The sequence below is a fragment of the Acinonyx jubatus genome, chromosome B1 (genome assembly GCF_027475565.1).
Source record: "Acinonyx jubatus isolate Ajub_Pintada_27869175 chromosome B1, VMU_Ajub_asm_v1.0, whole genome shotgun sequence".
NCBI classification, from domain to species: domain Eukaryota; kingdom Metazoa; phylum Chordata; class Mammalia; order Carnivora; family Felidae; genus Acinonyx; species Acinonyx jubatus.
Genome location: NC_069382.1, coordinates 111909662 through 111925463, shown reverse-complemented (window position 1 = coordinate 111925463; position 15802 = coordinate 111909662). Strand labels below are relative to the sequence as shown.

Here is a 15802-nt window from a genome sequence, read left to right as displayed (position 1 = left end):
CCCAAGTTGGAAAACCCACCAACTTGGTTACCTGGGATTACTTTATCCTATGGCACTTTATTCAGCCTGACGATCATCACAGTGGATTCCTCGAGATGGAGCAAGTGATATAAATATGAAACACACAAAATTTTGTAATAAAATGTAGCCACTTTAACTGAAGCATTGTTCAGCCTCAAAACAAGAGGAAGGTGACTCTTGTATCGTAGTGAGAGAAACAGATCATTGTGGGTGGGGAAAATCTCCCCTAGTTACTCTGATATAATGCACTTTCCCTTTTCAGCAAGCACCTTCTCATCCTTCAAAGCTCCTTTCTCCTGGCAGATTTCCCTTTCTCTTGTTCCCATTACCCTTTGTCCATTACTGGCCTTATTACATTGTGTTGAATTAGTCTAAAAGTCTCCCTCCCCCTTTAGACTTTGATCTCAAAGACAAGGACTGGACCTTATTTATTTTTGCATCCATTATACTGCACTTGGAACCTTAAAACTCTCTAAATGTTTGTTGAATGATGAATGATATTTTACTTAAATGTTTATGCTCAGGCTGACATTGAGAGACAGACTATAGGAGCAGAAAATCATAATACAGCCAATTCCCTGAGTTTAATTAAGTTGGAATAGAATCCTTGCCAGTTGCATTCGGGAGCAAAACTAAGAGGCAAAAGCCAAGAAGATTGAGGCCTGATAACCTCGCAGCATATTGAAAAAAGGACAAAATCCTATTTGCTCCTGTTGATGAGTTATCAGTGATAAGTTTGACAAATGCCTACTGGTGAAGAGCCAGTCTTAGCACAAACCCAGCTTCCACAGCACGGACAGATGTCAGCCCCTGCTTCTGTGGGGTTGAGGGATCACCATCAACACCAAGATCATAGGAGGCATATAGAGGGCTTAATCCACAGCAAAGATTCAATGCCAATGTTTGAATTTTATTTTCCTAATGATTTACCAATGGCAACAAATTGATTTATCAATTTGTTTCATTCATAACCGATTCAGCAAATATTTATATTGAATGCTTACTATTTTCTAGACATCGTTCTGGATGAATTGCACTGGATAAAAGAGTAAACAAAATAGATGAAAAAAATCCCTATCTTCGTGAGGCTTACATTCTAATGTGAAAAAGAGATGATAACCAAAAGAGTACAATACGGGGAGATATGAAAAATGCAAAGGGAGAAGAAAACCAGAAAAGGGGGGTATGAATTGGCGGAGGTCCTTGCGACTTTTGATAGGATGACCAATGAGGGCCTTACTAAGAAGGCGACTCTAGGGTGAGGAAATGAGGAGTGAGGGAAGTGGGGGCCCTGGGGTCAGAGTGGGCCTCGTGAGTTCAAGGGATCAGTAAGGAGGCTCGAGTGTCTGGAGTGAACTCAGGAGAAGGCAGTGGAGAGGAGAGGTTAGAAGAATAACATAGGATCCCATCACGTTGGGCCTGGTGGGACAGAGTAAGGACTTTGCTTTTACTTTGAATGGGATGGGAGGCCATTGGAGTGTTTTGAGCAGAAGAGTGATTCAACTTGATATATTTTAACAGGATCAGCTTGGTGGCTCTGGTGAGAACATCCTGCAAAAGCCATTGCAGGGAGATCAGTTAGGAGGCAAGTTGCAATAATTAAGGTGAGAGGTGATGACAGCTTGTACAAGGGGCAGCGGGCGGGGTCCAGAAGTGATATATGTCAAAGGCAGAACCAACAGGGAGACTGAGAATGAGCAGGTAGAAAAGAGAGAGGAATACCAGGCACAGGTGGCATCCTAGAAGCCAAGTGGAGAAAGTGTTTCAAGGAGGAGTGATCCACTAGGTCAGACGTCCCTGCTGGGTGAAGTGAGGCAAAGACTGAAAACGATAAGAGGGTTTAGCAGTGTGGAGGCACTCAGTGACCCTGACAAGAGCAGTTTCAGAGGCATGGTGGGATGTCTGTAACGGAACGGGAGAAGAGAGGTTGGGCCAGTACACGCAATGCTTTCAAGGACTTTTGCCAAAAAACGAATGGAGGAAAATGAGTATTCGCTGAATAGTCAAGTGGGGTTTAAAAGGTTATATTAAGCTGGGCAAGTTAGCGATATCTTCATACACTGATGGGAATAATTCAGTAGAGAGAGAAAAGCGGGTGACGCAAAGGACAGACAGGAAAAGGGCGGTGCCGTGTGTTGAAGTAGGTGAGAGAGGATGGCCTTAGCTAAGAGCACAGGGAGATTATCCACCCACAGAAATGGGAGAGAAGGCAGAAGGCAGGGCGACTGGGGAGAGTGCAAGTTGCCTTCTGATGGCGTCAGCTGTTTTGGCAGAGCAGGAAGCCAGCTTGTCCACTGGGTGAGGAGGAGGGAGTGTTGGAGATTTGGGGGGAGAGAGGACAACACGGGACAACCTTTTCCTGGCGAAAGGGGCAATTCTTTACATGTTAGGAAGTTTATAAAACCGAACAAGTTGTCAATGGAGAAATTTAAGCATAGATAGAACATTCTTCGGTGATGGCTTGGAGGGAATTCAAGTATCAGATTGAATTCCTTTTGAGTCTTTAACACTTATTCTCTCAGAAACCTGTGTCCGCAAGGATTTGTTTTGTATTACATATTTTAAAAAATGACTGATTTGGTATAGATATAGAAGTATTTATGCATACGTAAAATGCATACAAGTGTTTGTATTTATATATACATTCCAATTTACGTAAGGCTTTCAGAATTTCATCTCATTGAAATGTCAGTAAAATGCCTAACAAAACCGTAAAGATGAAAAAAAAAACCCCTGAATTTATTAAAATCTGAAAAATTGAAATTAAGAATTCTTATCTAATAGCCTGAAGGGAATATGTGCTATTTTATAAGCACTGGAAGTCCTCAATAATCTTGCAATAATAATGGTCCTACACGCTCAGCACTCAAAGCACTGCTGGGAAATTGCCTCATTAACCTTTATAATACCCTTGTGGGGTCGGCAGGAATTTGATGAGATTTCCATTCTCTAGAGTGGGCAAATGGAGACAGGGAGATTTGAAGAAAATTGTAGACATAGCTCAAACATAAGTAAATCTTGTGTTGAGTCCTGTGAGAGTCATCAGTTTAGGGGCATAAGAATGAATTAAAGTCTATTAATCACTATAAGAGGAGCCAGTCATTTTTAACTTGTACCGTAGATTTCAAGAATAGAAAGTCATGTTAGAAGACGCGGCAGGAGTGAAGGTAGAAGAGAGAGAATTTTATCGAGCACCTTCTATCTGGATCTTTTAGACTGTCTCCAGTCATAAGTGTTAGAGAAGGAAGTGTTCATCAGAGACAGCAAGAAGTAGGAGAATAAAATGACTGAACAAAATAAGGAATTCCAACATTGCTCAAGTGAGAGAAAGTAATGTGAATGAAGGGAAATAGACGAATCTTATGTGAAATGTGTACGGGAAGGAAAAAGAAAAGGCTCTGAAGTGTTGAGGTCTGGGAAGGCGGAGGTGACCATAAATCCTATGATCTTGCAGTGACCCGAGTGCGTGTGTGGGCGGAGGCGGGGTGATGCAAAAATTTGATGATCTCCTAAAAGTAACAGTTCCTAATTTGACACCTCAATGGCCCTCTGTGAATACTAGGCAGCAGCTGATGTTTATTGAGAATTTACCATTTTCCAGGTATTCATCTTAGCATTTTACATGTATTAATTTAGTCCTTCCCTCATGTCTATGAGGTAAGTACTACCATTGTACCTGCCCAAAGTCAGTCATTAGGTGGAGCAGCCTGTGAATCCTGTTCAGGCATTTATTATGTACCTGCTAGGATGAGCAACTACATATTAGGTCCTTAATAAATACCTACAGAATGAATGAATGAATGAATGAACCTCTGACTAAATGACCTGGCAGGATTCAATGCCAGGGTAATACCCAGTTAATGCTCAAAATACCCAAGGTCCCGGTTGGGACCTGCCCTCTCTTTGATCACCTTTCCTTCCTTTGGGATTCTCCTCACCCCAACTCCCATTGCTTTCATCCTAACCCCAGCTCTTTAGATGTTTCCCTCTCCCACTGAAACCATCTTTTTCTCAAAGTTGAAGTTCAAGGATCCACCAACACCCTCAGCCCTCTTTCCGTTTTCTCCTTGGCTAAAAATCAATACTGTTAATAATTTAATCCTTAACACCTGCAGGCAAAATTTGCCCACCAGAAACGATTCTCACTTGGTAGGGATGAGGCAAAAGTGGAGTCCCTGGAAATATGCCTTCAGCTAGGTCTTTGCTGGGGATTCTCCTTTGATGGTGTTTAAGTCACGAGGTCATTGCACACACTCCTCGAATGAGGAAAGTTAAAAAAAATTTTTTTTAATGTTTACTTATTTTAGAGACAGATGGAGCACAAGCAGGGGAGGGGCAGAGAGAGCCAGAGACAAAATCTGAAGCAGGCCCCAGGCTCTGAGCTGTCAGAGCACAGAGACCGACGCGGGGCTCAAACCCATGAACCGTGAGATCATGACCTGAGCTGAAGTCGGGCGCTTAACCGACTGAGCCACCCAGGCACCCCTCAAATGAGGAAAGTTTTAACAAATGTTTTTTATGTGGAAAACCTAGACGCTTCCAGGATTCCATAGGTAGGGAACTCATCACGATAAGAGCCACAGAAACTGATATCCATAAAGACCTACGTCTTTTCTATCCTTTTCGCACATCTATGAAAATAATAACAACAATTGCCCAAAAGTGATTCTGCTAATCACTTCTTCTGCATTTTGTGATTCCTTTATTGACCACAAATGCGGTTACGTAAAATGTCCACGATGACCCGGAGGGACAAGACAACAGGCTCGTAGTGACCTTGACTAATACAATGAATAAGCGGAATGGCCAGAATTCCAGTTCGTTCTCCTGATCCTCCAAAATGGGTGCTTCCTGGTCCTTCGGCCCTGTGACACATTTACCTTCTCCGGGTGATCGGATGGAGACGCGCACGGTCCCACCCAGGCTGTGCATGGCTCCCCGAGGAGACCTTCACAGCACATGCTCTTCAAAAACCAACGAAAGCTTCACTCATCTGGTGCGGTAATTACAGCATTTATTTTCTGAAAACTTTTCTGAGTCAAATCCCATCGGCCCCAGGGAGGGAGACACATTCCTGTTCTGGATGTCAGACAAGAGTGTTAGCCCCAGCCACACTGTTACTTCTTGTCACTGAAGTGACCCCCAGGAAACCACTGGAATGCTGCTTTTCTCCCACCTCCCACCCTGGGTGCTGGTGCTGGTGCCTTCGCACAAATTCCAGCCTCTTCCTAAACTTGGAATTTCAATCCTTTTCAGAGTTTTTATTTCTGTTTATTCTCTCTCCTTTCTCATTGGCCAGACCATTTTTGTGTGTCTGTGTTGGTCTCAGATGCTCTTGAGTTGTTACCTTGTTTCATCGAATGCGCTTCAAATCTCCCTTGGGGTAGGGCCTATGAAGTCGGGGATCTTGTCTTTCTTGGTCATGCCGTATGTGCTAGTACAGGACTCTGTGCCTGGTATGCAGTAGAAACTCAATAAATGTTTGCTGAATGAATGAGAAAGTCAAACTCCACTGAACTGAAGAAAAACACCAAACTACCTTAACACCGTGGCCCTAGGGTATTTAGGAATTTTACAAACAGACATTTCCAGACCCTGCAGGAGATCTGCAGAAATAGAATCTCCACGGCAGGAGCCTGGGGAATTTGTATTTTTAATAAAAACACCAGACTCTTCTTAGTATTAGGCAAATTTTTGAAACATGTCTCTGGGGTTCCAAATAAATATGCTTCACCTGGTCAGTGTCTCCAAGAGTACTTTCTTCACTGTCATTTAACACTCATTTATTGAGCAACTACTATAGAATTTCTGTGTCGGTGCCAAGGATTTATCTCTTTCCTGTTCTGTAACATTGTTTACACTGATTTATAGGTTAATGGATCCTTTCACTCACTCATTCATTCATTCAACAAACACACGTCGCCAGTCCATGATCGGCCAGTTGTGTCCAAACATGTTTGGTTGAAAGAGGAAATGTTCACTGAAGTTTTATCTCTGGGTCCCAGTTCAGCTGTTTTCACTGGGGCTGACAGGCAATTTATGGTGAGGTGGAGGGCTGAGGAGAAGGAAGGAGGAGGAAGAGTTGTGGCTTGGCCCTTTGTCAGTATTACAATATAGTCCTGCCCTTGGCAGTGAACAGGCTCCGAGGGACTGTCCAGATTCCTTCACTGGCCACAAATGTGGTTAGATAAAATATTATGTGCCACTGGGGCTAGGTAACGATTGCTTTTTCAATACAGAGATTTGAGGGGCAATGGTACATATGTAACACGGAGTGATTTTCTTCCGCTTGTGCAGGAAGGGTCATTTAATCCCCAAGCCTATTTTGTTCTTGCACTTGGCCTATGACTTTTGGTTTAAGTCTGGAATCCTTCTTGCTGGACGGTACTGTTTTATCAAGCAGACCTGAAATCGTCGGCTTGACCTTCTGCAGTTTTATGTGTGTTAATGGATGTATTTACCCATCGCTGTCAAAGTCAAGTTAAATAGAGAAGGTGTGTGGGCAAGAAAGCACCTCTGTGCTCCTGAGCACTGTCTCCGAGCCTGGATGCCTCTGCTGCTGCTATGTGGACCACCTTGGTGGTTCTGTAGGAGAATATATTCTCCCCGCCTGCTTCCCAGGCTGGCTTTTCCCCATCTCTGCCACTATACCCCCAACTTTCAGGGTTTCTCATTTTAGCTCTTTGACATCAAAAAGGAAGGAAGCCGATAAGCCCACAAATACGTGAAGTGTATCCCTTAATATTTCTAACTATTTTCTCACCGTCATCTCAATTGATACTCAGTTAATGAATAATTATTACTCAGTTATTATCACTCAATTATTACTCTAGTGCCAAGTTTATCCTTCCTTTCTCCCTCTCTTCCTCTTTCCCTCTGGTAATTTTTCTTGAGCAACTACTATATTGGGAGTCCCAGTAGTGGGGGGGGGTCCATGCTAGAGGAAACGGTGTAATTGGGAAACTCTTTGTCAAAAGCTGTCTGTGAACTGTGTGCATCAGACTGAGCTGGCGTGCTTTTGGGGGAAAGACTTGAACCAGTCCAAACCTGTTGAATTTAATCCCTGTTGGATAGGGGCAGGAATGTGTTGTTAGCAAGTGCCCCTAGTGACTTGGATGCCACTGAGGTCAGAACGACTGGTGTTACCAGGGAAGATACAAATTCTGTGACCTAGGAGTCCGTCCTTAGTGGAATTACTTCACCTCTTCAGCTTTGGCTCCCTCAGCCAGAGAAACTCCAGGGACGCTGTGACGCATGGACATAATAATTGTAAAGCACAGTTTCTGGCACACAGCAGGTGCTTCATAGATGGGCATTACTCAACACTAGATGCTCTGGAGGATGAAACCTTTAGACAGCATAATTCTCATCACCCTTACCTTTTCCTAAAACCCATGTTTCTCCTGTACATCAGGGGTCCTCCGCTGTGGCTGCTCATTAGAATCACGTGAGAGGCCGGGAAATTTTGAAAATCCTGATGCCAGGGCCCCACACCGATTCCACCAGAGTCCCTGGGGGTGGGACCGTGGCGTCATGATTTTAAAAATTGCCCAGGTGACTCCAGAGTGCATCTGGTCTACATTTCCTTCATTCTGTCCAATTCCCTTGGTGTGTGTCTCATAACACACTCGAGCCCTCAAGTTCATTTTTGGAAAATAGCCTGTGGCTATGTCATGCCACTTGTGATCTGGAGGAGTGTGCTTTTTGGTTGTTTTTAAGGGGCAGGTTCTGGTGCCTGTCCTGTTATTGTGAGGATGGGAACCATATGGTAAGTCTGGGATTAGGGCCACAGGACAGAGCTGGTGAGAAATGTTATGAAGAGCACAGGTGGAGCTAGAAAGAAGCTCTGAGTAGAGCAAGAGGAACCGTAACGGGGATAGTCACTGAGGGAAGCTCAGAGGCTCTGCTGGAAGGATTGACAAATGAAAACTCTCCAAGCTTTACTGTAGGAGAAGGGGGGGGGGGTTCCTTGTTAAACCCCTCTTCCACACTTAAACTTCTTTAAGACAAAAGCCAACCAACTACCTATGGATATGAATGAAAAGCATAACGGGACGTTTGAGGAACCCAGGACAGGAATGCAGTGAGTTCCAGGAGGGGCTGGATGGGGGAGCCACCAAGCCGTCAGAGTTATTTCTCATAACCTTGTTTTTCTACTTCTCTTTGCACACTGTTTCACTGCTCTTTCTCTGGTGAACAGTTTTCTCTGCCTTTCTGGGCATTGGGCGGGGTGCATTGCTCCCTCACAGCCCCCAAATTTATGTGTTAAATTTCTGGCTAAACAGAGAAACTCGAACTGCTCTTTGTTCCAGTTCCAAATTTTGCAGCAGAGGGCCTGATTGGCTTTCAGTCAGGTATTTCTTGTGACCACAGACAATTGCTTTTTCTAGCTCTCAACCAGCAACGACTTTTGTGCACAGGTGGTAATTTTCTTTCCTTCAGATGTGGAACGATTTGGCTATAAAATGCACTTGTGATAACTAGGGCTGTAAGATGTGTGCTCATCTTCCTCTATCATCTCATCTTTCCACGAGAAATGAATACTCATTGAGCCAGTCTGAGCAGGGAACTCCACATGGTGATTTGTTAGTGCTCTGATATATGTGGTCATCAGTCAAAAAAAAAAAAAATTACACAGGTTGGAGAACATACCACGTTTGTGACCGTCATTCAATGCAGAAAGAGAAGCTATGGCATATGAGCCAGTTTGTATGCATGAGTGTGTATGCACATCCACTATTTCAGTCTGAAACTTGTCAGTACACAAATTTAGATATACAACAAGGGTCTCCACAATTAACTAGCTACAGGACATTGGGTAAGATCTGGTTTACTGATCTATGAAACGGGGGATAAAAATAATACTTATTATCATGTGAGGAGTCAATAAAATAACACATGAAGTGCTAAGCAAAATATACAGCAATCAGTCAAAATATCTTAAATATTGTTTTTTTAATTTTTATTATTAAGGGGCTAACGTTGATAACTAAGTCCTAAAAGCTGAGAAGGACATACAGGTGCTCTGTGGCATTATTTTAAAGTGCTGTGAATTCAGAACGAATTTTTTAAAAAAACTCTACCAGCGTTTGATACAATCTGGCAGTACCTACCACTAGGGGTCAAAGGCTACCTGTTGACTTTCTCTAGAGCCAAGGACAGAGAGAAAGGGGCGGGGAGAAAGCCCATTGGCAGTTGGTGATTCTGGCAGAAAGCTGGTTTAGAGATAAGCACTATTGAACGAGTTTCACTTTGCCCTACACCTCGGTGATGAAACTAACAGAGGTCACGATTTCCAGAAAGAGCAGGAGATAACCTCACTGTCAGTCAACATTCCTTTTGTACAGGACAGAGTGCAAGTCCAAGGCTACGGACCGGGGACTCTGGCATACGTAACCCTCATAGAGGTTGTCCTCTCCTCTCTGGCTGATTGTACTAAAGCTCGTTGGGGAAGGGGAAGGAAACCAGCGTTTTTTGATTCTCTGGCATGTGCTAAGCGCTGGACTGTGTACTGTTCGCTATGTTGTAAGAAACAACAAGTCTGTAATACAGGTATGAGCTCCGTTTTACAAATGGGAAAACGGATCGGGCCAGGGAGAGAGAGAGAAAGAGAGAGAGAGAGAGAGAGGAGAGAGAGAGACTGACTAATGTATCCAAGACCAATGCAACAACTAGCAAGAGGCAGAATTAGATATTTGTCCATATCTAAACACTATCAATTAGTTTTTCTGAGCTTTCAATTTGTATAAATGGAGGCATACTAGATGTATGTCAATTGTCCTCAAAGTGATATATAGATTCAGCAATCCCAGTCAAAATTCCAGCAATTACTTTGACAGGCTGATCTCATGACATATGCACAAATACAAAGAGCCGTGAATCAGCCCAGGGTGGGGTGGACTATATTTCGCACTTTCTTCTGAGAGTCGCTAAAGTAAGACAAACTGACAAATCAGGCAGAGTAGCAGAATAGGTAAGAATCTGGAGAAAAAAGTTTAAATTTGGAGGGCTTTCTTAGGTCACCAAGTAGGTGGTTTAGGCCAATTCTATTTTTTTTCTTTTTAGTTTATTTATTGAGAGAGAGAGAGAGAGAGAGAGAGAGAGAGACAGCCTCCTGTGAGTGCGAGTATGAGTGTGGGAGGGGCAGAAAGAGAGACTGAGAATCCCAAGCAGGCTCCATGCTGTCAGCGCCGAGCCTGACTCGGAACTCGATCCTACAAACTGTGAGATCATGACTTGAGCTAAGTCAAGAGTCAGATGCTGAACCGACTGAGCCACCCAGGCTCCCCCCAATTGTGTTATTTTACAGGACTCAAAAATGCTCAGTTCTCTGCCCACAGGGATGTTCACAGAAACGGAGGGCAGTAAATTGAATTGGTGATGGGAGAAGGACTGGGGGACAGAGGGTGGAATCCCACCCTGTTCCTTCTCCCTCCTTTAAGGTACTTTCCCTTAGTTGCCGTTTCAATATAATTATAAGTGACCTGGGGACTGGATTCTTTTTCAGTTCTGCAACTGATTTTACCCTTTCCTTATTTAATATTACATTACACTAAATGATGTTTGAAAGGAAGTAAGGAGCAATCTTTCAGCCACTAGAGGCATCAGAGAGTGGCCTCGACACCCTCATCATCTCCGTCAGTCCCTCAAAGGCAACCTCCAAACTCAGTTAAGCTAGGGAAAACCGAGGTGCTTAGCTTGCAAAATCTCCTCCAAGACCAGGACCCTAATTCTCAGCAATCTAGTTGGGATTGCTGCCCTTCAAGCTCTCCATCTAGAAAACCACATCTATAGATCTCTATTCGACCCATGCCATTCTAAAATTATGTAACCATATTTTCCTAGTTATGAAAAGCCCAGAGAAAAAAGCAGGCATTTTGATGATATCAACACTCAAATGTTCTAAGTAGCATTAAGAAGAAATGTTGTAATTAAGTGGTTTTTCTTGCTATTCATTTATTCGTTCACGTTCAGCAAGGAATATATATGTACCTGTTAGAAAATGTTAGCTTGCAAAATAGAAAACCCAATTCAAACTAGCTTGGTGAACAAAAAGGATTTATTGGCTCATGTAACTGGAATATCCAGAGGAAGAGCGAGTTTTAGGGTTGATTTTTTTTTTTTTTTTTTTTTTTTTGGTGATTCAGCAATGTGCTTCTCTCCATCGAGATACTACATTTCTCCTCATGCTGGTTAAATGTCCATAGAAGTTCCAGGTTCACGTCTTCATACCAGGACAACTCTTCTAATGCAGCATTCACTGTCCTGGGAAGAGCTTAGGCCAATGGTCCATGGACTGTGGGCCAGGGAACAGAAAACTGATTGACTACACCAGTGTGTGTGTGTGTGTGTGTGTGTGTGTGTGTGTGTGTGTTGGGTATCCGTGCGAAAATCTAGCACTGTTAAAATGAAGGAAGAAGGAAGGCACGCTGGGTTGCTGAACAAATGTTTAGTGTTGAATTTGTGCTCCACTCTGTGGGAGATAAAAATGTGAATCAGGGCAACTAGTGCTCTCAAGGATCTCAAAGGGAAATAGTTGACTACCTACATATCACTGTGTTTCCACTACGTTACTTGCCTTGAATGCTATTAACAAAGTCTCATGGGGGAGAATGTTGTTACATTTTGCATGATTTGTAGGCAGTGCCGACCTGGAATCCTAGCGCTTACATAATGAACACACACACATAAAGAAAGCATTGGATAAGAAGAGAAAAAAAGCTAGAACATCTAAGATACTTATCCCTTTCATTTGAGCACATTTGTTTTTTGGTTGTAATAAGTCCCTCATTCTGCATTGGTAAAAAGAAAAATCAAACATAATATTCTTCCTCCCGGGGTTCCTGGGTGGCTCAGTTGGTTGAGCATTTGACTTCTGCTCAAGTCATGATCCCACAGTTCGTGAGTTCAAGCCCTGCCTTGGGCTTGTTGCTGTCAGCACAGACACAGCCTGCTTTGGATCCTCTGTATCCCTCTCTCTGCTCCTCTCCCACTCGCACTCTCTTCCTTCTCTCTCAAAAATAAAATAAACGTTAAAAAAATTTCTTCCTCCCTGGAGCTCCCTTACTTTAAGATATTACCGTGTATTTTAGGGGTTCATTTGACTTGTCTCTCATTTGGAAACTATCATTGTGGTGGATTGAATAATGATCCCCCAGGGATATTCTGTCCCAATGCCTGGAACTGTGAATATTGCCTTATATCCAAAGGGACTTTGCAGATGTGTCTAAATTAAGGATTTTGCGATGGGGAGATTTCCTAGATTATTCAACTGAATCTTATGTAATCGCAAGAGTCCTAATAAGAGGGCAGCAAGCAGGTCAAAGGAGGACGAGGTCGGATGCGATCTGGAGGTTGGAGTGAAGCACTCTGAAGGTGGAGGAAGTTGGACCAGGAGCCAAGCCAAGCAGGTCGTCTCTGAGAGTGGAGGAGGCAAGGAAACAGACTCTACCCTGGAGACCACAGAAGGCTCCTCGTAGGATTCACTGTGGGCTTCTGACCTCCAGGACTCTAACAGAATAAATTTGTGTTTTAAGCCACTACATTTGTGGTAGTTTGTTATAGCAGTGAAGGAAACCGACCGTCCAATCCCTCTTCCCCCACCGCCGGACGCACCTCCTTGCTCTCAACCCTGCAGCTACCTTAGAGATCTTTATAGAGTGCAAACCTGTTTGTTTAAATCTCTTCAAAGGCCCCCTCACAGATTAGGAGATAATGTCCACATCCCTTTATAATTCCTTCATCTCCTTCCATAGTAGTTCCCTTCTCTTTGTCCTCTGGTCTTCCTTCTTCCCTTTCTCTTTCGCTGATTCTCACTCTAGACCCTGGGCTTTTGCAAATGCCCGCTCTTTGTCTGGAAGGGGTGTCTACCCTCTCTGTCTGGGAAATGCCCTTCTTTCCGTATCTCCTGGACTATAGGGACTTCTGCGCTGCCCTGGACAAAGTCGACTGCTCCCTTGTCAGTGATTCCAGCACACTCTCTGTGCGTCTTGATGACACAGCACATACCACCCTGTGTTGTCATTGTGCTGTTGGCAGGGGCTGATCCTAAGCAGAAACGTGGGAAGAATCCAAGAAATATTTGCCAAAGGCATCGATGAGTATGCCTGTGTCACCTCAGCGTGCCTCCAGGCCTTCAGGGAGCCCGGCCGACTCTCCTTTCCTCCTCCAGCATAGTGCAGATGGACTTTAAAACGGCTCCTCTGGGTTGGTATTTACCACGCGGACTTACATCTCAGTCATAAGCTTTCAAGCCAGATAAAACACTCCAGGAAAGGCTGGGGTGGGAGACCAGTCCAATGGATATGCTTAATGGATATAGGAACAACAGGTCCAGCATGGAAATATTTTTAGGAGGAAAGATAGACAAAAATTATAATTCATGGAGTGTGTTCGAGTTCATATTTAGCCTTTAACTAATCATTTCAAAGTACTTTGAAAGGAAACAAACCCCACATGAGGCCGGTGTTTCCTTCCTTATTGTTTTTTTTTCTCACTTCCCAGGCTCAGATTCCCCACTTCCCCTCTTCTGCTTCTTGGGATTATCTCCAAAGCAAACTATCCATCCCCAGGTTTTTGTCTCAAGGTCTGCTTGTAGGAAAACCCAAACTCATGCACTGTTTAAAACCACATGGCCACACATCAGGGAAAGTCAAGACTTTTATGACTTCATTATGGGGTGGAGATAAGAAAATTTTGCTGCCCTTTCATTTGGAGGTTTCACTGCCTATGCTAAGCATCTGGTAAGTTAGAGAATGTTCTGCTTCTCTTCCCCCTGACTGGCAGCAGCTCCCTCTCAGGGGGGGCCACGTCAGTCTGCACTCCCCAGTTATAACACCCAGAATCAAGCCAGATCAGATATAAAACTAATGGAGGACTATCTAATGCAAACATGCCATTAAAAAAAAAAAAGACTGTTTTCTATCATTCTTGGATTTGACCTGTGAAGCTCTCAGAAAGGCACATGGAAACAATCACAATGAAAGGATCTCATGCATTTTTGGGGGCAAACTTTTCATTCAAATTATTCTTTATGTTTGGATCCCATCACATTAGAAGATTTGAGAGAAATTCTTAGGTTTTCTTTTCAAAGCTACAGATTTCCTGTTTAATAATAATGATCATTATTATGATCATTATTATTAATGATAATTATTTGGTAGAGATAAAGTGGCTCAGTTTGAGGGTTCAGTTAGAATTTTGTCTATTCACTGGATATTTTTTCTATTGAATAAATTGTTAATTTTGTTTGAGGATCCCAAAGCAGTTCATGGTAACAGTGACAAATTTTCACATTTTCCTGGGAAGGCCAACTACATGTAAAGTACCAACTATAGAGGCTTTATTCTTTTTTTTTTTTTTTTTAGAGAGAGCTCACACTCGTGTGCAAGTGGGGAAGGGGCAGAAAGAGAGGGAGAGAGAATCTTAAGCAGGTGGAAGTTGGCGAGGGGCAGAGGGAGATTGAGAGAAAATATTTTTTTTAATGTTTACATATTTTTGAAGGACAGAGAGAGAGAGATAGAGCATGAGTGGGGAGGGGCAGAGAGAGAGAGGGAGACAGAATCTGAAGCAGGCTCCAGGCTCTAAGCTATCAGCACAGAGCCTGACATGGGGCTTGAACTCATGAACCATGAAATCATGACCTGAGTCGAGGTCAGACGCTTAACTGATGGAGCCACCGGGCGCCCCAAATTGAGAGAGAATCGTAAGCTGGCTGTACCAAGCCCAGCTCAGAGCCTGAGTCAGGTCTCGATCTCACAATGGTGAGATCATGACCTGAGCTGAAATTAAGAGTCCAAATGCTTTACCGACTGAGCCACGCAGGTGCCCCTATTTTTTTAATACATCAGAGCCATCTTGACTTTCTGAGCTTTATTTTTATAACTGGAATATCAGAAAAAATTCATCATCTTGCTCCTTTTAAAGCAGGTGCATCAGGACCTCAATGGTTATAATAAAGATGATCAAATTAACCTCAGGTTGTCATGCATCTGACTGTGGACTCAACGGCAGGTAAGGCCTTGACTTTCTGAAGGATAGAACTTTGCCTCTTGACCCCAGTCATGACACTGAAGAGTGACGTGAAGTCTCAACCTGACACCCTTTGACCTAGAAGGGGGTAAAAAAAAAAACACCCAGCTCTTGTGTTGCCCACAGAAAGAGTTGATCCTCACATTTCCCCATTAAGACTTGATTATAGGCAAAGAGTTTCTCTGAGTGCTTTCTGTAGAAGTAGGAGATTCTTTGCCCCTAGCCTCCCAAACCCAGTATAGGTCTGAAGATTTGAGCCAGAAATACATTCCGTGGGTACACTATAGACTCTGTCGCCAATAAATTTGTATGCGGAAACCCCAACCCCCAGTGTAATGGTGTGTGGAAATGGAGCTTTTGAGAGATAATTAAGTTTAGGTGAAGTCACGATGGTGGGGGCTTCATGATGGGATTAGTGCCCTCGTTAGAAGAGATACCAGTGAGCTTGCTGTCTCTCTCCCCACAGCATGTGAAGCCACGGTGAGAAAGCATCTGCATGTAAGACAGGAAGAGGGACTCACTAGAAACCAGCCATGCTTCTTCTAGCCTGATCTTGGACTTCCAGCTTCCAGAACTGTGAGAAAATAAATTGGTGTTGTTTAAGCCACCTAGTCGATTGTATTTTGTTATGGCAGCCAGAGCCGAATAGTACAGAATGTAAACTCCAGAAGCACCACTTAGATCTGTAGAGAACTCAAATATTCTTACCTCTCTGAGACTTTACATAAAACATATAGTTTATCCTGACAAC

At 43.4% G+C, this 15802-nt stretch overlaps 1 protein-coding gene and 1 long non-coding RNA gene across 2 annotated transcripts in view; one reads left to right on the top strand and one right to left on the bottom strand.

Moving 5' to 3' along the window:
• The first annotated feature begins 9282 nt into the window (after nt 1-9282).
• On the top strand, nt 9283-15658 carry LOC113600165 (uncharacterized). The gene is made up of 5 exons (XR_003421119.2): nt 9283-9573; nt 13060-13227; nt 13525-13763; nt 14947-15033; nt 15518-15658. It is a non-coding gene; the product is annotated as an uncharacterized LOC113600165 (long non-coding RNA).
• ETNPPL (ethanolamine-phosphate phospho-lyase) overlaps nt 11264-15802 on the bottom strand; it is a 44984-nt gene continuing 40445 nt past the window's right edge. Inside the window, exon 13 of the mRNA XM_053217074.1 lies at nt 11264-11317. Coding sequence (XP_053073049.1) covers nt 11279-11317 — 39 coding nt within the window. The 3' untranslated portion in view covers nt 11264-11278. The remainder of the gene's footprint in view (nt 11318-15802) is intronic.